Here is a 21380-nt window from a genome sequence, read left to right as displayed (position 1 = left end):
TTTGTTGTTGTTTTTGTTTGTTTTAATATATTTTTTTTATTGATTTCAGAGAAGAAGGGAGAGGAAGAGAGAGATAGAAACATCAATGATGAGAGAGAATCTTTGATGGGCTGTCTCTTGCATACCCCTACTGGGGATCGAGTCCGCAGCCTGGGCATGTGCCCTTGACCGGAATCAAACCCGAAACCCTTCAGTCTGCAGGCTGATGCTCTGTCCACTGAGCCAAACCAGCTAGGGCCAACATTCTTTACTTTTGTATGACATCTTTCTTGTTAAGCACATCATCAGCTAAACAAAAATATTTATAGAAACAGCATCCCTACACATTTAAAATAAAATTCCAAAGAAGCTGATACCCATTCAATAGTTACTTCTTAAAAGTCTTAAGAGTAAGAGTAATTTGATGCAGTAAGCTGCTTGCTATTATTCTGCACTGTGGGGAATGGAGTCTCAGGTTAGAGAATCTGCCCTAGTCCTTGAACTTGGTGCCAGCAAGATCTGGGAATGCTGAAAGCCTTGAATCGGTGCCTGGGAGAAGGGGGAAGGTCTTTTTTCTTTTAACCACAATGCCAGCAGAGTAAGGAGTGGCATTACTCACACCATACAGTCTTGCTGAGTCTACTATTGCTATAAGTCTCATACCAGAACATGTTCTAAGCATGGAATGTGTGAAGCATATACCACACCACTCTGTTTTGGGAGGAATGAGACATTCTTTTAAAACCTGTCATCTTGAGTCCAACAATGTTCCTATTAAATTAGCCACTGGGTTGTGTTGTGTTGTTCGAGTCTTTTGGAATAATAACTAAGAGGCTTCCTTTCCTTCTCTGGAAACACAATTCAACTGGGGAAGAAATTCTGTTTCTTAACGTTCTCCAGAGTTTAATACCCATACTTAGATTCCTTAGTCTAAATAGAAACAAAGGCAAATCTAGTTCACATATAAGGCAGTTAGAAAAGAAAGCACATGTAAGGCAGTCTGGGTCTAAAAAATGTACCACAAACACAAAAGACTATAACTACTTTCATAATTTTATTTTTCAACATATCAGCCTTGGAGAAACACCCTGAGTGTAGGTTGTTGCTGGCAGGTGCCCTTGATTAAGGAAATAAGAACTGATTAGAGGTGGACAAGAAAGGTTGAATCAGGAACGAAGTGCATTTAAGATGGACTCATCTATATATATGAAAGGCTAAGTGTCCATCCTTCCCTCTGACCAGTAGCTATGATGCGCACTGACCCCCAGGGGCCAGATGCTAAACGCAGGAGCTGCCATGATGCGCACTGGCCATTTAAAAATAAACAGCACCACGGACCTGGTACCAACAAACCAACACTCAGCTTCCCCCAAATGGGACACAGGCCCCGCCACTACCCCAGAGCAACACCTCACCAAATCGCAGCCGAAGCTGCCAAGGCCCCATGGTGCAACATGCGGCCCACAGCCCAGCCCAGCTCAGATGTGGTTGCTGTGGGCGCCAGGTAATGACGTCATATACAACACCCGGCTTCCTCTCCCTAGTGACTAGCCTCCTTGCAGTTTCTTCAGTCCAGGAACCTGACTTGCTTTATAGCCAGGTACAAACATTTTACAGTTTAACCAAATGTTTGTGAAGCGTTTTCACGTGCCTCATCTCATTTGATCCTCACAGAGGACCTGGAGTAGGTAGATAGGAGATTCGGGAGAATCCTGATCATGAATTTGGTTGACACTTCTATTATAGGGAAAGGATGAATAGCGATATTAAAATATTTCTTCTAATTAATTTCCTTCCAACGTGCATAAATCCGTGCACCGGGACACTCGTTAAAATATAAAATGGGCCCTAACCGGTTTGGATCAGTGGATAGAGCGTCAGCCTGTGGACTGAAGGGTCCCGGGTTTGATTCCAGTCAAGGGCATGTACCTTGGTTGCGGGCATAGCCCTAGTGGGGGGCGTGCAAGAGGCAGCTGATCGATATTTCTCTCTCATCAATGTTTCTAACTCTCTATCCCTTTCCCTTCCTCTCTGTAAAAAATCAATTAAAAAAAACCCCTATATATCATGGTTGCTCTGGTGCCCTAGCTGGTTTGGCTCACTGGATAGAGCATCAGCCTGCAGACTGAAGGGTCCCAGGTTCGATTCTGGTCAAGGGCATGTGTAGGGAGTGGCTATAGGGTTAAGCCTCGAACTGACCTGTTGGCAAAGCCACAAACAAGTCCCAGCTTAGAGGGCACAGCCCTCTTAGCATAATTAGGCTTGACCTTATGGCTCCCCAGATCTTACCTGGGAAGCTAATGGGCGGTGGGAGATGCAGCAAGTGCTGCCAAAACAAGTGAGACTCACAAGAACATTGTAACTATGGTGACCACTACCTTGTTTACCTCTGGCTATAAAGTAAAGGCTCAGCTTGCCTCTGGATCTCTCTCTGAGGCCTCAGCCAGGCACAGGAAGATCCACCTACCCAGCTTATTCTCTCTGTCTGTCTTTTCTACATCCAAAATACCACGTGTGGGTGCGCATGTACAGAGCAATTGAAACTTCGTGGCCCATGCGCAGAAGTCGGTATTTTGTGGAAGAGCCACACTCAAGGGGCCAAAGAGCCGCATGTGGCTCGCGAGCCGCAGTTTGCCAACCACTGCACTAAGCCATACCAGCTGGATTGATTCTAAAATGTTTTGAAAATTAGCATTTCGGCATTCAAAATGCCTCTTTTTTAAAATATATTTTTATTGATTTCAGGGAGGAAGGGAGAGGGAGAGAGAGAAACATCAATGGTAAGAGGGAATTATTGATCAGCTGCCTCCAGCACACCCCCTACTGGGGATCGAGCCTGCAACCTGGGCATGTGCCCTTGACTGGAATTGAACCCAGAACCCTTGAGTCCTCAGGTTGATGCTCTAGCCACTAAGCAAAACCACCTAGGGCAAACTTTCTCTATTTTAAACAAAATGTCATAAAGCATTAAACTGAGAAAATGTAAAAGTCTTAACATTTGTTTTATATTGTACTGGCACAAAGTATTACTTTCAATATAGGTCATATTTTTTTTTTAAACATTTCTTTTTTTTAATATATTTTATTGATTTTTTACAGAGAGGAAGGGAGAGGGATAGAGAGTTAGAAACATCGATGAGAGAGAAACATCGATCAGCTGCCTCCTGCACATCTCCCACTGGGGACGTGCCCGCAACCCAGGTACATGCCCTTGACCGGAATCGAACCCGGGACCCTTCAGTCCGCAGGCCGACGCTCTATCCACTGAGCCAAACCGGTTTCGGCTATAGGTCATATTTTTAATTTCAGAGGAATTTTCTCTGCTGACCTTTAAAAGGCAAATTTTTTTTTTCTATTTTTGAGTTTTCACCAGTATCAAATACTAATTTTATTGTCTGTGACTCACAGCAAAGGAAGTGTTCCTTTTTTGTAGATTATATTGATGATAATTTGACAATAAACTTTTTAAATTGACCAAGTTCAAGGTAGATATTGTATTTGTAAGTTACTCTTCTCAGCCAACTCTATTATGAACTTTGTAAGGGTTTTATAATTTTTAAAAAAACCTGTTCTTGACTGACATGCAAGCCTTCCATAATTACATGTCACCGTGCAATTCTTACGCAACGGGCCTGTGGTTTTCCAAATTTAGTACAAAGCATGTAGTTTTATCAGTGAGTTGAGATTTAGTCTTGTTCTCCTTTGATTCCATAAATGGTTGTTCTAACTTCAAAAAGGGCCACCTAATTTACAACTATTCTCTATTTTTTTTAAGGGTGAGAAATAACACAAATATTTGACATGCTGACAACAGAACTTCAGCAACTTTCTCCCTGCCATGAAATACGTCACTCAGAAGCCCCGTTTCCTATCCCTAGACTTTCTAGATGAGTCTAGAAACAAACTCTCAGAAATGTCTGCCCATGAAGTTACAAGTGTTGACAAAACCTGAGTGATGGCGCTGGGAATGGAGGGTAGGAAGGACTGATGCCACAAATACTTATTCGTCCCGGAAATAGGAGGGCCATATTTTCAAATATTCCAATGGAACCCTAGAATTAGACTTTACTGTGTTGAAAATGGTATCCTCCACTTGAAGATATTAGCATAAATTCCATGTTGAATCAAACCTATAATCCATAATAACTTCCTTGGTAGAAGTATCTCAGATCAACAGACTGGCATGCTCTTAACTAGTTGAAAATACAAATTATCAAAGACAACTTTTTGACTAGTTATGCTCAATATTTTCCCTCCATAATTAAAGTTAAAAGCATCTCAGCAACTTCCCCCTTTTAAAATCCATAGCTGTCTTCAATAATCACATGCCTTATTCTGGCTATTTAATTCTTCACTTCTGCTTGTAGTGACATACTGTTGCATTAGCTAAGACCATTAATTTTGGTTGTACAGTCTCACTTGATTACTTTTTATTCGTATAAAATTATCAGGAAGGGTTTTAAAGTTATATTTTTGCCTGGGGAAGGTGGGGTGGGGTAGGACACCACCTTTAAAGTCATTATTCTGCCTCTAATATTCGCTAACTGTTGTAAAGGTTGTAGGTGCCAGGCAATTCCGCTGGGAAAACTGAAATCTAATACTCCTATTAGGAACTCCCAACTAAAACAGGGCGCTGAAACTGCTGCCGGCAGCAGGGGTGCGGAAACGTGCTGCTCTTCTTGCCTAGGATATACGGTACAGGGGTACAGGGGTTGGCCCTGGCTCGGTCCACCTGCCAGCGCCGTTTAAAGTTTCTGAGGCTCGCAAGAACACAATGACTTGGATCAAACGTCCTAAATGGCAAGAAGGGTATTTCTACTGCATCCAGGAAGCCCCTAAACTCCTGCGGACTACCTCCTTGCAGGCGTCCATGCACGCGCCCGCCCTCCTCTATCACTGACCAGAGATGATTTCTGAGGATCCCTTGAAAGCCTGGAGCTTTATGGCTGGAAAATGAAACGACGCTGGAGTGTGGCCACATCATTATTTTGTGTCGCGCGGGACCAGATGGGCAGTCAGTGAATGGCGCAGGGATGTGATGGACAGTTTTATAATGTGATTTCCCCCCAGAAAGCTAAAGCCGGCTTCCTTTCCTTCTATTTCCTCTCGGTCTGTAGTACTTGCGTTCTCCCCCCGCTCTGCAATATCAATTAACTCAAGTTCGCCGTGGAGTGGCCAAGAGGGAAGAGGGTGAATTGGTCTCTCTAATCTTGGTCAGAGTCGGAGGAGTGACGGCGACCAGGGGACTGCGGCGGGGACCCGGGGCGCCCCGTGCAGATTGCAGGGTGGATACGCGCAGGCGGTTATGGAGCGGACGGTGCTTCGGACCCGCCGCGGATAGACACCCTGGCGGCTGGAGGGGCCCTCTGACCTCGGGCCGACTTAGCAGCCGCTGCCACCTCGCAGCCGCAGCATTTTCCTGCCATTATCACCGCTCTTGAGAAGTCATGGAAGACGCGACAGTGCCAGACCTCAGAGACATCGAGCTGAAGCTGGGGCGCAAAGTGCCGGAGAGCCTAGTGCGCTCCCTGCGTGGGGAGGAGCCGGTTCCCCTGGAAAGGATCAGGGACCCCTGTGGGGGGAGTAGCGGCGGCGGTGGCGGCTGTAGTAGCAGCAGCAGCTGCTGCAGCCTCCCTCCCTCCTTGTCGTCCTCCTCTTCGTCCTCCCCAACCTCGGGCTCCCCAGGAAGACGGAGCCACTCCAGCACCCTGGAGAGGCTGGAAACCAAGCTGCACCTCCTCAGGCAAGAGATGGTGAGTGCGGTGCGCCAGCGGGGGGCATGGGGCCTCGCCGGCAAAATGCAGAGATGGGAGATGGGAAGGTAGGGCCTGGGAGAGAGGGTGGCCAGGGCTGCAGGGGTGGGTTCCGGTGCGTGGGAAAAGAGGGGGAGAGGAGCGCACAGGGGGTGCAGGTCTGGAGGCAGCCGCTGCAAGGCTTGTTTACCCCGGACTTTGCTCGGTTCACGGTTCGCCAAGAGAGCAGAGCCTGCTCTGTTCTGTGCACTTTGATTGCGAGGACTTGGTGCTCCCTGGCTGCGTCCATTTAGCGGCCAGAGCCCAGTCCCCATTACCGTCCCCCCCCCCCCCCCTCCCCGGTTTGCGCTTACTACCCCGAAGCATCTGGTGCCTGCTGTGAGCCATTCACACTTTAGGTTCCAAAAGGTGGCTCAGGCCATTGCGCTTATTACGGAAACACTTCCGGGTTTGCCGAGAGGTGGCGCCGCGGGGTGCCTGCAGCCTGGCTGCCTGACTTGCTCGCTCACTCCTCTCCCACCTCCATGGCCTCCGCCCCTTGGTGCAGCTGCTGTTCCAAGGCCACTGTTGAGCTGATTCTCCACAGCTGGTTCGGAAAACAATGGCCCATTCGTCCTGTCCTTGATGTTCTCATGAATAGCTTGCTACACTGTTTTGATCCAAGAGAGCAGGTGATCTCCAGGACCAGGGATTTGCTAATAATCACTTCCTACCCTTCCCCCTCAGTCCTCAATCTGCAGTTGTTTTCGGTGCTCTTTGCAAATGTTAGCCCAAGAAAGGGAGGGTGGGAGGAGGACAGGGACAGGGAACACTCCTCATTCCAGATGGATTTAGATAAAGGCACTTGCCATAAGCTCTTGTGCAAGTCACTTCTCTGTGGCCTCGGTGTATTTGTACAATGAAGTAGTTGGAGGAAATGATTCCTTCCCGAATATTTTGAGGAAAATGACAACAAATCAACAGTATTTTCTACCACGTTGGGGAGAAGGACAGTTGCAACAGGGGCCTAATCGAAGGATGGTTGGAAGGATTTTCTACATAAATGATGCTGTCTGCTGGAGCTTCGCATTAAAAAGAAGTAACCAGAGGTGTTTCACTCCTCTCTTTCTGCAGTTGGAACACTCTGGAGGGAATGGATTCCACAGCCTAAATTAATCTTGGCAATCATATGAGCACAAAAAGCCAGTCTTCAAGATCTGTCCCATGTTCAGAATTTTCACCACATGAAGGCTCTAGGAAACACTAAAAACCTCTCTCAAGTTCTTTAAAGCCATTCTATATCTTGTATGTCTCAAGTATTCATTTTCTCCCTACATGGAATGCCCAGATGTTTAAAAAAATATATAGTTATAGCCCTAGCCCCATGCCTCAGTTGGTTGGAGCATCCTCCCGTACACCAAGAGATTGTAGGTTCAATTCCCTGTCAGGGCACATACCTAGGTTGCTACGGGTTTCATCCCCAGTGGGGGCCCCTTTGGGAGGCAATTGATCCATGTTTCTCTCATATCCAGGTTCCCCTCTCTCTTTCTCTGTCCTTCCCTCTCTCTTTAAAAATAAATAAAAACAGCCCTAGCTGGTTTGGCTCAGTGGATAGAGCATCGGCCTGGCCTGTGGACTAAGGAGTCCCGGGTTCGATTCTGGTCAAGGGCACATGCCCGGGTTGCAGGCTCAATCCCCAGTAGGAGGTGTGCAGGCAGAAGCCAATCAATGATTCTCATCATTGATGTTTCTCTCTCTCTCTCTCTCTCCCTCTTTCTTCTCTCTGAAATCAATAAAATATATATTTAAAAATAAATAAAAATATATCCTCAGGTGAGAAGTATATATATATATATATATATATATATATATATACACACACGTGTGTGTGTGTGTGCATGCACGCACATGAATGGGTAGTTGTATGTGTATATATTCATACATCATGTGTAATGCAAATGATTTTATACTATATTTATGTTTCACTGTCCAGATACACAGGTTATACATATTAGTTATTCAACAAGTATTTATTAAGCATTTATTATACCTGTTAAGTAACTGGCTGCTGAAAGTACAAAATGAAAAAGTCAAGGAGCCTCTCTATTAAGGCTCTCCAATTTCTTGTACTCATTTGCCATTTATTATTTTTAGTATATCAAGCCAAATGTGTTCTGTAACTCCGTAGGTTAAAAAAAAAGCATCTGGTTATTAACAACTAAAGACACTACTAAGGAGGAAAATTTCCTCCTATTCTTCTCGGTTCTTTGGCTGGTCTAACAAGTAAATTGACATAAGACAGATTAACAAGGGAAAAACAAATTTGATTTCTTATGTAAGGTAACCCCAATAAAATGTGAGACACAAGGTCAAGTTAGGCAGTTGAGGCTTATTTGAGTCTCTGAGAAAAGTAATGGAATAGGGCCCTAGGGCTTCAAAAGGGACAAAGGTAATTCTCAGGCCAAGAAGAAGAGCAGATGTTGGGAAATTAGATGTTTGCCTGGCTAACAGACGGGTTGTTCAGATAAAAGTTATCTCTGGTAATAGCTCTCTTTCTGAACCAGGCCCCTATCTACATTCTTTTAGGTAGTTAAGGGAGAAGTAAAATTTTTTCCTCCAGCCTGCTGGGTCTTGATTGTCTTCAGCTCAAAATAATCCAAATTCCAAAGTGGTATATATAGAGGTCATGTATTCTGTTCCTCTTCAACACTTTCCAGATATATCTGTTTTTCTTAATGAAAATGTTATAGAGTTAATAAAAATCTATTTCCCCAAACCAGATCTTGCTATGTGCAATGATTATGGTATCTTAATATATAAACTTTAAAAAGCAAATAGAAACAGTAACAGCAGAGGCACATTGCTAAATTGACTATTCATTATACTTTCTATGTGTAGCATCTATGCACTTAGGAGAATTCATGCCAGAACAGATGTCTTGTGTTCCATTTTGTACTCTAATAAAGGTCTCCATTGAGCACATGATAACACTGGCTATGAGACGTGAGAGAGAAGGGACTGAAAACAAGTATATTCCCTGGCCAATGAGAGAGTTTCCCCCCATTCTGCATAACTCTCTGGGTGCTCAGCTTTAGCATAGTTGCAAAGCAACAGATTTGTTTTCATGTAGACTTGGCAGTTTTCTTATAAACACCGAACAGATGCAGTTCTTCCTATCTTCCCCTAGTGTCTCCACGTAGAGAAGCCGAGCATGATCTCTTAATCATGATTTGTATGTCCTTGTCTGTCCTCTACCATGAGCACTGAGTTAACCTTCTTGGTATTATGCATGACCCCATATTTCATGCTCATTATTTTGAGTTGTTCATAGATTTTTCTTCTGGATAGTCTAGAATTATCAGGCTTTGATCTTGCCTTCATAACTCCTTTCTAAGGTACACCTTAGCCATGCACACACCTTTCTAGAGACTTCCAGGAATTAGCCTCCTTTTCCTATTAGAATGGATGTGTATACCATGGACACAATACAGCATAGCCTTGCAGGGAAGTAGTCTTAAATTCTTTGCATACACATGACTTTATCATTGTCTCTCTCATCTCCTTTTATGCTTTTATGAATAATTTCCTTAACTCTTATTAGTTAATGTTATAATCCATGCTCATAGAGGCCTGTGAAATGCACTGTAATGGAAGAAAGTTGAAAAAAGATTGAACAGGGGGGAGAATCTGTTTCTGTGATCAAATTTCTTAATGTCGAAACTCTTATTAACAACATAAATAGCACCATACATAATAGAGGTGTAGGAAGGAAAATATTGCAAAAGAAATTTTTCAGGAATATATTTGATATGACAGGCCAATTCAAGGTAACCATCAGGATGTTTGGGGGAAGGAGAAAATTTTCCCAATGTGTAAAGTATTTTGATTTTTATTTAAAGATGAGGAAATTTGACAATACAATAAAAAATGAAGAGATACACATAGAAAATATATGATAAAATTGGAAATAGATTTCAGACCTCTTGTGCAAATTATGCCCAATAATATTTGTTCACTACTTTTCAGTTCACAGAGTGTTTTAATATCTGTCATATCATTTGTGTAAGACCATACTGGGAAAGGAATTCTTTTCTTTCATATTTTACAAATGTGATCATTGTGGCTTAGAGAAGGTTGAGAAAGCAGGCCAAGGTCACACAGCTAATTAGTGGACAGAATCACAACTTAACTCATATCATCTGAATCCATGCACTGTGTTTTTATGACCATTCTGGTCTGTATCCCAATAATTTCCCTTCAAAATATAGTTTTTATACATCTGTAATATCTTATCACCCCCTAAAATACTAAGAGACCAATCAAAAGAATCCCTCAGGATGCATGCCAGGGGTTGTTTCAGACAGGAGTTCATTCAATAATCAACAAATATTTATTTAGTGCCTACTATGTACCAGGTCTGCCTCAAGACCTTGGGAATATGGAACAAAATATCTACTTTAAAAAAAGCCGGCCATCCAAGGTCTGTTATATTTGAAATTTTCTTCTGACTCTCTATGCAAAGACTCCTTTTGTTGGAGGGGGGTGGCACCAATACATTGTTATGAGTATTATACTTCTTTCAGCGCGTAAAGATCCCTTTTGCAACGTTTTCTTAAAAGTGGGACTTTAAACATTACTTATCAAATAGTATTACTTCAAGTTCTAGACTATCTCAGAATATCCAAATATTTTCCAATAATTATAAACAATCTTGGTCAGAACCTGCATTTGATTTCTTAGTGATTAATTTTATATTGCACTTTTACAATATGTGTAAAGAGTTTTAGTGCTGCTTCAATGCGTCCATTTCATACATCTAGCTTGAGCGTGAAAATTATCTACATCAATTTACTCTGGAAGAAATTTGAAATGCAGGAAATTATAAAAACAATTACTAAAGAATGAGAACCTGGAATTAGATTACAGGGGTGGGCAAACTTTTTGACTCGAGGGCCACAATGGGTTCTTAAACTGGACCGGAGGGCCAGAACAAAAGCATGGATGGAGTGTTTGTGTGAACTAATATAAATTCAAAGTAAATATCATTACATAAAAGGGTACGGTCTTTTTTTTTTTTTTTTTTTTTTAGTTTTATTCATTTCAAACGGGCCGGATCCGGCCCACGGGCCGTAGTTTGCCCACGGCTGAATTAGAAGGAGTCTAATACACCTTCCCACATTTGCCTTCCTACATAATTACTGATTACAGAATCAAAGTAGAGTTTGTAAAGAAGTACGTATTACTTGTAGATGCCATATTCTGGATTTTAGTCAACTCTTTATTATGTTGGGATGGTTATTGCAGTGCCATTATAAAAACTAATTTGAAAATATGGTGTCCTGATTTCCATATTTTTGCCAATTATTTGCATACCGGCTATGTAGTAGTGAGGTAAAAACAATCTCAAGTTAGTTATTTTATCCTACTATTAAAGCATTTAAACACCTCACCCAATTCATCAACTCTTGCTTTAATAAAGTTTTCTAGGGAAATACAGTAGTAGACACAAATGCAGACACATCAAGTGATACTAGAACATAAATCAAAATGTTATCTTTCTGAGGGAAGGTGGGGTGCAAGGGTGGGGAGTGATTAGCAGGGAACTCATATGCATATATGCATAGCCCTTGGACAGACAATCCTGTGGTGAAGGCCTGGGAGGGGCAGGTGTGGGATGGAGGAGGTCAATGGGAAAAACAAAAAAAAAAGGGGGGGGATATCTGTAATACTTTCAACTATAAATTTAAAATAATAATAATAATAGTAAAAAAAAATGTTACTGATACTTTTTCTCACTGATCTTTTTCATGTGTATACCCTGTGTTAAATGGCTTACTTATTTTGTAGTAAAAAGAAAAATTATTGCCCCAACTGGTTTGGCTCAGTGGATAGAGCCTCGGCCTGCAGACTGAAGGGTCCCAGGTTCAATTCCGGTCAAGGGCATGTACCTTGATTGCGGGCACATCCCCAGTAGGAGGCGTGCAGGAGGCAGCTGATCTATGTTTCTAACTCTCTATCTCTCTCCCTTCCTCTCTGTAAAATCAATAAAACTTATTTTTATTGAAAAAAAAAAGAAAAATTATCTTAAATGTCCTCAAAAAGAATTTTACTACACGAACTTCACACTTGCATCAGCAATACTTCAACTAAAGTAGGCAACAAGATTTATATCATGGGTTCTAAAATTTAGTTATTTTTTTAAGTTGGACAAAAACTTAAGGAAATCCCTTTGATATATAATTGAGAAGCCTAAAGTAGAAGGCAGCTTCCTTGATGAGTTCACAAGAGAGCTGATAAGATAAAACGGGAATATAATTTGGCCAGAGAAAGATTACAAACAAATACATCAGCAGGTGTGTTATGCGATGCTGGAGATTAGACATAAATGTTGAGACTAACAGATAAAGCTGAGGAGATTTCTCACAGCAAATGTGCCTTGTACAAGGAATTAAAAGTGCTAATAACTATGTAAATTATAGGCTTAATTAATATTAGGGATAAAGACATAAAAGAGATCAGGAAATCTGATTCCTAACAGTAGTTTCTTCTGTCATGTTGTGCATGGAGTATTATTAAACTTCCTTACTCTAGTAAACAAATCTTGTTGAAACATGTTTCCTTACACAGTGGCTCAAAATTAATGGCAGTGCAGGCAAAGATAGTAATGTTACACAGACAGAATGCCAAGGATTTATACATAACTTGAAAACAGTGACATTTCCAATAAATGGATGAGCCCGAGGAATGCATGTTGAATGATTGGTACACTCATGAGGAACATATTCTGACAAAAAAAGAATCACCTTCCATTTTTATTCAAGTTACACAACCATACAGCCCTGACCTTGAGAGACCACATTTTACGCCAATTTTAAAACTGGTTGTGTTCACTTGGGTGATTGCGTGCATAAAAACACCTTTTTACCTTACACTTTGTAGTGGCGAGTCACAATGAAAAGGCTTTTTCACACACTAAGGCTTTAGCTTTTAAGATACTACTTCTGAAACTGGGATTTATGTCTGGAGTTCTCTGGGGTCCCTAAGAATGTGTTTCTATTGCTTTGAAGGACATTTTTTTGTTCCTCTTTAAAGGTTAATATTCACTACTCATGCGGTGGACCTCTGGTTGGCTGGAACCTTCACCAGCTTTGGAATCAGACACGCTAGGATTCCAGTCACGTCTAGAACAAGACAGGATACAAACCAACAAGGCCCAGCACTCTATCCCTGCAGAGACTTGAGCTCATCTTCCATGGTCCCTCATTCTAGCCTTGGCTCTTTGACTCACTGGTATATGGCACTGCGCAAGTTATAATACCATTTCTGAGCAAGTTAGAATACAATTTCTTTTTCACATAGGGATACAGGCATCTCTACCAAGGCGCCGTATGAACGCAATGAAATCAGAAAATCAGTTATTACATAGGCATTCAAAAACAGTGAGAATGATGACAGTTAACAGCTACTGTATTATGTCAATTACATGGCTGTTCTGTTGACTTTAGACAAGTAGCCCTAGATGGGCAATGCGGCTTTGCGACACATGAAAGCTTAAGGCACCGCTTCTGCCAAACTGACTATCATAGCTTCAACCATGTCACTAGATCTTCCATAGGGACCGCATTTCTATACAAAAGCAAAAAAGAAATGTGGGTAGCCTTTCCCCAGTTCCAGTGCAAGCATAGTATAGTACAGTGATGGCAAACCTTTTGAGCTCGGCGTGTCAGCATTTTGAAAAACCCTAACTTAACTCTGGTGCCGTGTCACATAGAGAAATTTTTTGATATTTGCAACCATAGTAAAACAAAGATTTATATTTTTGATATTTATTTTATATATTGAAATGCCATTTAGCAAAGAAAAATCAACCAAAAAAATGAGTTCGCGTGTCACCTCTGACATGCGTGTCATAGGTTCGCCATCACTGGTACAGTAGCATAGGTTAATGAACCTAATTTCCAGTATCCTAGGTAATCTGCGGAACTGGAGACTACTTAGAATGAGACCTTTCATTCATTCATTCATTCATTCATTGTGAATTTATTTGGGTGGCATAGGTTAATAAAATTGTATAGGTTCCAGGTGTGCAATTATAATACATCATCTATATATTGTATTGTGTTCACCACCCCAAGTCAGGTCTTCCATCACCATATAATGAGATCTTTCTATGTGCCAGGTACTCTGTTAAACATGTTATATGTATCATCTCATTGAAACCTTATAGTTATCGTAACTAAACATAATTTTCACAGTTATCTTATAAAGTACTGAGGCTTATTGTTGATGCTTAAGATTACCAAGATAGTAAGGAGATGAGCTAGGTTGTAGTCAGTATCTGAGCTTTTTTTTTTTAATTTACCTTTATTGTTGAAAGTAATATAGATGTACCCTTTCTTTCCCCATCGACCCCTTCTAGCCTCCCTCCTCCCCACAGGATCTGAACTTTTAACCATGACTGTAGTATTACATTTCATGCTTGAGAGTACTTCTATGCTTTTGTTGACACCCAGAATTAAATGTATATATCTGCTTTTCTTTCAGAATTCAAAATATTAAATAGTTTAAACTGTATCCTTATTTACCACAGCTCTCCCAGGAGGAATAACTAAAGACATGGATGTTTATATGTAGCTGTTTTTTATTATTATGTCTATTTATTATCCAATTTCTATGTATGTTAAAATGGCTATACCAACATGTACCTTTTTTTTTTTTTTTACCAAAGTTAGACATACTTTATCTGTCATAGAAAAAAATTGGTGCTACAAGCCCAACCACTCTTTTAAAAAAATTATCTTTATTGTTAAAAGTACTAGAGAGGTCCTCCTTTACCCCCGCCACTGACGCCCTCCACCCACTGCCACCCTCCACTACAGGCCTTTACTGCGCTAGTCTGTGCCCATGGGTTATATATGTATATGCATATGTTCATTTCATAGATAAGGGAACTGCCTTACAGAGGTTAAGTAACTTGACTAAGTCACTAGAATTGGTTTCTCAGCCATTTATTCAGGCAAGGGCCACTGTGAGCCTGGCTACATGGTGGATCCAAATTACTCACAAATCATACTATATGTGAGTGCCATGAAGTGTGCTCATTTGCTGTGAATGCACGTTTTTACAATAATTTCATCACATATCTACCAATGGATCCATTGGTATTTCTTCAAAAACATTATTGTTTCCTTTTTATGAATTGAAGAGATGCTCTTTCATTATAAAACTTCCAGAAATATAGACATATTGAAAAAGGAAAACAAGCCCTAACCAGTTTGGCTCAGTGGATAGAGCGTCGGCCTGCGGACTGAAGGGTCCCAGGTTCGATTCTGGTCAAGGGCATGTACCTTGGTTGCGGGCACATCCCCAGTGGGGGGTGTGCAGGAGGCAGCTGATCGATGTTTCTCTCTAATCAATATTTCTAACTCTCTATAAAAAATCTTCCTCTCTGTAAAAAATCAATAAAACATATATTAAAAAAGAAAAGAAAAAGGAAAACAAAAGTCCCCCTTCACTTATTCTCAATACTTTAGCTCCCCCATATTATTCTGTACCCCAAAGGAAACTGCTGTTGAAGTTTGGTATGAATCCTCTCAGGCCTTTTTCAATCTCTTCGCATATATCCTATCTAATAAAAGAGAAACATGGTAATTAGCGTACGACCGCTACCCCTCCCATTGGCTAATCAGGGCGATATGCAAATTAACTGCCAGCCACGATGGCGGCCGGCAGCCAGGCAGCTTGAAACTAACATGAGGCTTGCTTGCTTCAGTGACGGAGGACTACAACATTCCCCGCCTGCCTTGCCGGCCTCTGAGCTTGCAGTTTAAGAAACATTGTAACAAATATAGAAGCTAAACAAAACCCCAGAAACCTGCTTTCAGCCGGCCAGGATCTCAGAGCTGGAGTTATACATTGTTTCGATTATAGAACCTAAACAAACCAGATACCTGCTTTCAGCAGCAGAGGCCTCAGCTGGAGCCAGAGCTAAACCTGGCCCAGAATAAAAAAGAAAAATAAGAAAAAAGGGAGCAGTTGGGAGCTTCAATCGGCCTGAAAACAGCCCTCAGCCCCTCATCCAGACTGGCCAGGCACCCCAGTGGGGACCCCCACCCTGAAGGGTGTGTGACCAGCTGCAAACAGCCATCATCCCCTCACCCAGGCTGGCCAGGCACCCCAGTGGGGACCCCCACCCTGATCCAGGACACCCTTCAGGGCAAACCAGCCGGCCCCACCCATGCACCAGGCCTCTATCCTATATAGTGAAAGGGTAATATGCCTCCCAGCACCGGGATCAGCATGATAGGGGGCAGCGCCCAAACCCCGATTGCCCTGTGGCTCTGTGTGTGACAGGGGGCGGGGCCACAACCTCCCTATCCGCCCTGCTCTGTTCGTGACAGGGGAAGGCACCCCAGCCCCCTGATCAGCCCTGCTCTGTGCCTGATAGGGGGAGCTCCCCAACCCCCTGATCTCCCTGCGGCTCTGTGTGTGACAGGGTGCGGCGCCCCAACCCCCTGATCAGCCCTGCTCTGTGTGTGACAGGGGGCAGTGCCCCAACCCCCTGATCAGCCCTGCTCTGTGGGTGGTAGAGGGTGGTGCCCCAACCCATCCCCCCCCCAACGGGCCCTGCTCTGTGTGTGATGGGGTAGAGCCATAACCTCCCCATTGGCCCTACCCTGAGTGTGACAGTGGCGGCACCCCAACCCCCTGATCGGCCCTGCTCTGTGGGTGATAGAGGGCGGCACCCCAACCTCCTCCCCCCCAACAGGCCCTGCTCTGTGTGTGATGGGGTAGAGCTATAACCTCCCCATCAGCCCTGCCCTGAGTGTGACAGTGGTGGTGCCCCAACCCCCTGATCGGCTCTGCTCTGTGGGTGATATGATGTATATACACATACACATATATACATACACATATACATACATATATACATTCACATAATTTTGTTGTTTCAGATTTCATTTTCCTTCATCTGACATGCATTGGATGATTACATTATGCCAGTTGGTACTGTAAACAGTTTCCATGTATATGTTGTTCTGTTCTCACCCCTGAGAACCTAATCTGTTAGGTAATACAAACAGATTCCTGATAGAACTTAAGAAATGTTTATCTAGTTAATTTTTATCCTATTTTATCACTTCTCATATAAACCTCAACCAGTTACTAATTAAAAAACTGCCTTGGTTGGGTCAGGCAGAATGTCCATCGCAGTTAAGCCTATGTTCTAACTGACACATTTTAGTCCTCAAAATGTTAATCCCATCAGTCAGGAGTCGGGCACACTGGACTGTCTTTAGGGGTGATAGTTCAATCCTGACCTCTGATATTTTATGATTAATTTCAGATTTTCAGGGGATAATTTCCCTCATTTCTAAGTTCTAGGGGGCATATCACATTCACATGCATGTCCTTCTCTACTATCAGCATCAGCTTTTCTTGAATAATTTTTAAGGTTTTAAGAAAGATTTGATGGATACCATGGATTCTTTCTATGCAAACTGAAAATGGTCAGAATTACCTGTTTGTAACTAAAATTACGGAATTTTCTCTCTGTATGTTAACTTAGGACTTAACTCTCCAACTTTCCATTATTGAGAAGAGACTGAGCAGTCCCTCCTCACAAGTCACTTCATCACAAGTTGGTGATAAAGTCCAACTTGTAAGGCTGCTCAATTCAGATACCGGTAGTTCCTTTGCTGACAATTTAATGATAAATAGCTCTGATTGGCTTTTCATTGGTGTGGTTAACTTTGTTTCCAAATTTTCTCTTAATTTCATAAAATCTTAAATTATGATGATTAAATTCTTTCATGCAGTCATTGAAACATGCAAACAGTATAAAATGATCTAAAGTGGAAAATACTAGAAAAAGTTCCCCACATCCCTTTACCCCATTTCCCCTCATTAGAGACAACTACTAAGAATAATATTTTATGTATCCTCCTAGAAATTTTCTGAACACATGAAAGCATACCTCTGGTTTCTTACATACTTTAGCTATAATTGTACATATATTTTTGTGACTATACGTGCATGCATAAACTCTTAGGAGCTCATGTTGCAGCTAATTTTCTAGAGTCAGCAAACACTCTGGTATTGATTATAGGTATATATTGCTTCAAAGCATAACTTACAGTGCTGCCACTTCGGATAGATTACTGACAATGTACAGCAGTCAGAGAGAATCACTCTATTTGTATAAAAATATTACAGTTGATGAGGCAAAAAACAGAGTCAATAATCTCTAGAAATAGAAAAGAGCATCATAGGGTGCTCTCTCTCCAGGGGTCACTCCCACACCATTCCCTCCCCCTCTCCTTCCCACATAATCACGTATCTCCTAAACTCTAAGGGACCCCTTGAGACTCGCAACCAGGGGAGAATAGGCAGGGACAGCTAGGTCCCAGGGTGCTCTCCCTCCAGGGAGCACACCCAGCCATTCCCTTCCCCTTCTCCTTTTCCCACAGGTGTGCATTTCCTAAACTCCAAGGAACTGCACGAGACTTGCAACCAGGGGAGCAATGGGCAGAGGCAGTTCATCCCAGGCTAACCCCCCGAAACCTGACTCCAAGGTCCCTTTTTCTCTGACTTCCTGGTGAGCCAAGGCAGCCCAGCCCAGGCTCTCCTGTCACTTCTCTATGCCCTTCCTTGTTTTACTGTCCTACGTATATTTTTTTCAGTCATCAATAAATTCTTGCTTGCTTCTCTACTACTACTACTACTAATAATAATAATCATAACAACAACAAAGAAAAGAGCAACAAAGGCCTTAAGGTAGAAAGAAACTATAGAGGTCATCTAGACCAATTCCCTACTGGCATGCTAGTCAGCTGATTATTTTTTTTTCAACTTCTTCAGTCATGGGTACTTCCCTGGCTCACAAGACAGAACATTCCATGTTCAGACACTTCTATTCATTATAATTGTTAATTGGCAATTCCAGTTATTCATCAAAAAAACAAACTCTACAATCATTCACTATGGGAAAAAATGCTCTAGCATGTGTGTCTACAAGCCATGGATTTATAACCTCAGATGAAAGCTCTCCAGTGTAAAACACAATAAAAGCTCAATGAGTTCCTCCTGGGTTTGTGGGTATATGTGTAAAACAAAGGACTTTTTTGCCTTTCTTGCAAAATGAGAAAAGAATGGCAAGGCCATGTCTTGGCAAGAGTGGAGAGAAACAGGCAGTCTTCTCACAGGCCAGAAGTGTGTATGTTCAAGGTGCCTTTATAGGTAAACTTGACACTGTATTTAAAAAAGGAAAAAAATATTCTTTGACATAGCAATTCTGGTGCCAGGAACATTTAGGATAAATATAGAAATTTACTTACCCTAAGGAAATAATGAATATGCACACAAAAATATAGTCTCTAATTTTGGTATTATTCATGATTAAAAAATAAAAATAATCTAAATGACCAGTAATGGTAGGTAGGTTATTTATGTGCATATGATAGAAATTTGTTTAGCTATTTAAATTAAATTTTAAAATTACTAGAGGCCCGGTGCACAAATTTGTGCATGGGTGGGGTCCCCAGGCCTGGCTGGTGATCAGGGTCATCAGGGCTGTCTCACCCAGTCCCAACTGGGGTTGGGCCAATTGGGTTCTGCCAGCCGGGGGTGACGGACAGGGGGAGGGACTGCAGGAGGTTGGTCGGCCTGCCAGAGTAGGGGGCAGATGGGAGGAGGGACCATAGGAGGTTGGCTGGCCGGCCCCAATCAAGGCAGGTCAGGGCCAGCTGGCCTGGGGGAGGGACCGTGGGAGGTTGGCTGGCCACAGGCAGGAATGAGGGAGGCTGGTCGGCTGTGAAAGGTTGGCTGTGGGAGCGCACTGACCACCAGGGGGAAGCTCCTGCATTGAGTGTCTGTCCCCTGGTGGTCAATATGCATCATAGCGACTGGTCTACCGGTCATTCCAGTCATAAGGGTTGCTTAGACTTTTATATATATAGGTTTATGAACAGCGAAAACAGTTTTGGATATAATATGCTTAGGAAAAAAGGTTGGAGATAAAAATATCCTATAATATTCAGAGTGGTATCATTGGGTGGTGGAGTTATAGGTGATATATGTTTTTGTTTTTCTGTTTAGCTCTTGTTTCATCCAATTCCTCTACACCAAGTATGTCAAATTTGCGGCCCACAGTCCGCATGCAGCCACAACGAATACTCATGATCGACTACTCATTTATGTCAGCCCTTTGTATTCAGCATGTCTCTATCGAAATAAACCTACGTTTCTATGAAAATTAAAGCTTTTTTTTTTTTTGCAGCCCACATAAACTTAGACCTTATTTATTTGCCCCATGTTAGCTGTTGAGTTTGAGATGCTTGCTCTACACTGAGTATATTTTGTATTTTGTTAAGAAAAAAAATGATAGAATTAAAAAAATAAAAAAAATTAAAGAATGTGTGCTTCAGAATAAGGTAGAGTTGAAGTCAAGGAATTATAGCTCTGCCTTTTATCAGCTAAATGCCTTTAAGAGTTTAATATATATAAAATAGCTGGCATTCAGCCTGCTAAACAGAAAGAGCTCATTAAGCAGTAGTTTTTCTGTCCTTCCCATTTGATTAGTAGCTTAACTCTTTGGTGCTAAGAAAAGATGAGATTAGAATTGTTTCTACTGCTCATTTTTCTCTTTCTTCCCTTTATTCCATTTCAAAGAAAAAGGGAGTATGACTACATGTAAAATAGCTTCTTGTCCTACACATACTAAGTCTGAGTTGCTAAGTTCGGCACTGAGTGCCTTTGCATAGAAGTAATACCTGGAATGCTTAGTGCCTAAGTAAGAATTGGCCACTTCAACTTAGGAATGTCCTCTCTGTAGAATAAGGTGCATTAAAAACCAACGGACCCTCATGATTTTAGTCACAGTAGCTGATGCTAAACATAGACAAGTTCACCAAAGGAAGGTAATGAACTTGTCTGCTACTCTCAGAAATATTTACACGCATTCTACAGTCTCTTCACATGAGTGGAGAATATTAGGACTCGGATAGATGTTTATATACATTTTTAGACAGAAAATTAGTTACTGTTTAAAGTGCAGAAAAGGGTAAGAAATAATCAAGAGGGATCTCAAACCACTTTCTAGTCTTCTATCATTTTAAAAGGTGATAATAAAATTGTATTGCAAAGAAATAATACATAAGGAACTAACAAGTATAACTTAATGACTGAGTTCAGTGATTTTAGTCACATTATAAAACTTAATGATTTAATGGTAGACTAGGAATTATTCACCAAAAAAAATCTTTCTGCAGCAAAAGCACATTATTTAAACTACATTTATTTATCTCTAGGGCTAAATATTTCAACGGGGTGGAAGTCTGACAAAATTCTATGAACATAATTTCACTTGTCACTTTCCTATTGTGCAAATTTTAGGCTATATATTTCAACGTGGTGAATAATATTACTATCTTTTTCTCCCTCACTATTATCACCTGGAAGGCAGAGGCTATGACTAATCAATGCTTATCCTATCTAATAAAAGAGAAACATGGTAATTGGCGTACGACCGCTACCCTTCCCATTGGCTAATCAGGGCGATATGCAAATTAACTGCCAGCCAAGATGGCGGCCGGCAGCCAGACAGCTTGAAACTAACATGAGGCTTGCTTGCTTCAGTGACGGAGGACTGCAATGTTCCCCGCCCGCCTT

General features: G+C 41.8%; 1 protein-coding gene across 1 annotated transcript in view; it reads left to right on the top strand.

Moving 5' to 3' along the window:
• The first annotated feature begins 4719 nt into the window (after window positions 1-4719).
• LURAP1L (leucine rich adaptor protein 1 like) overlaps window positions 4720-21380 on the top strand; it is a 49419-nt gene continuing 32758 nt past the window's right edge. Inside the window, exon 1 of the mRNA XM_081103222.1 lies at window positions 4720-5732. Coding sequence (XP_080959348.1) covers window positions 5427-5732 — 306 coding nt within the window. The 5' untranslated portion in view covers window positions 4720-5426. The remainder of the gene's footprint in view (window positions 5733-21380) is intronic.

This window comes from Myotis nattereri (genome assembly GCF_964212035.1).
Source record: "Myotis nattereri genome assembly, chromosome: 12".
NCBI lineage: Eukaryota > Metazoa > Chordata > Mammalia > Chiroptera > Vespertilionidae > Myotis > Myotis nattereri.
This window is presented reverse-complemented; position numbering and strand designations above follow the sequence as displayed.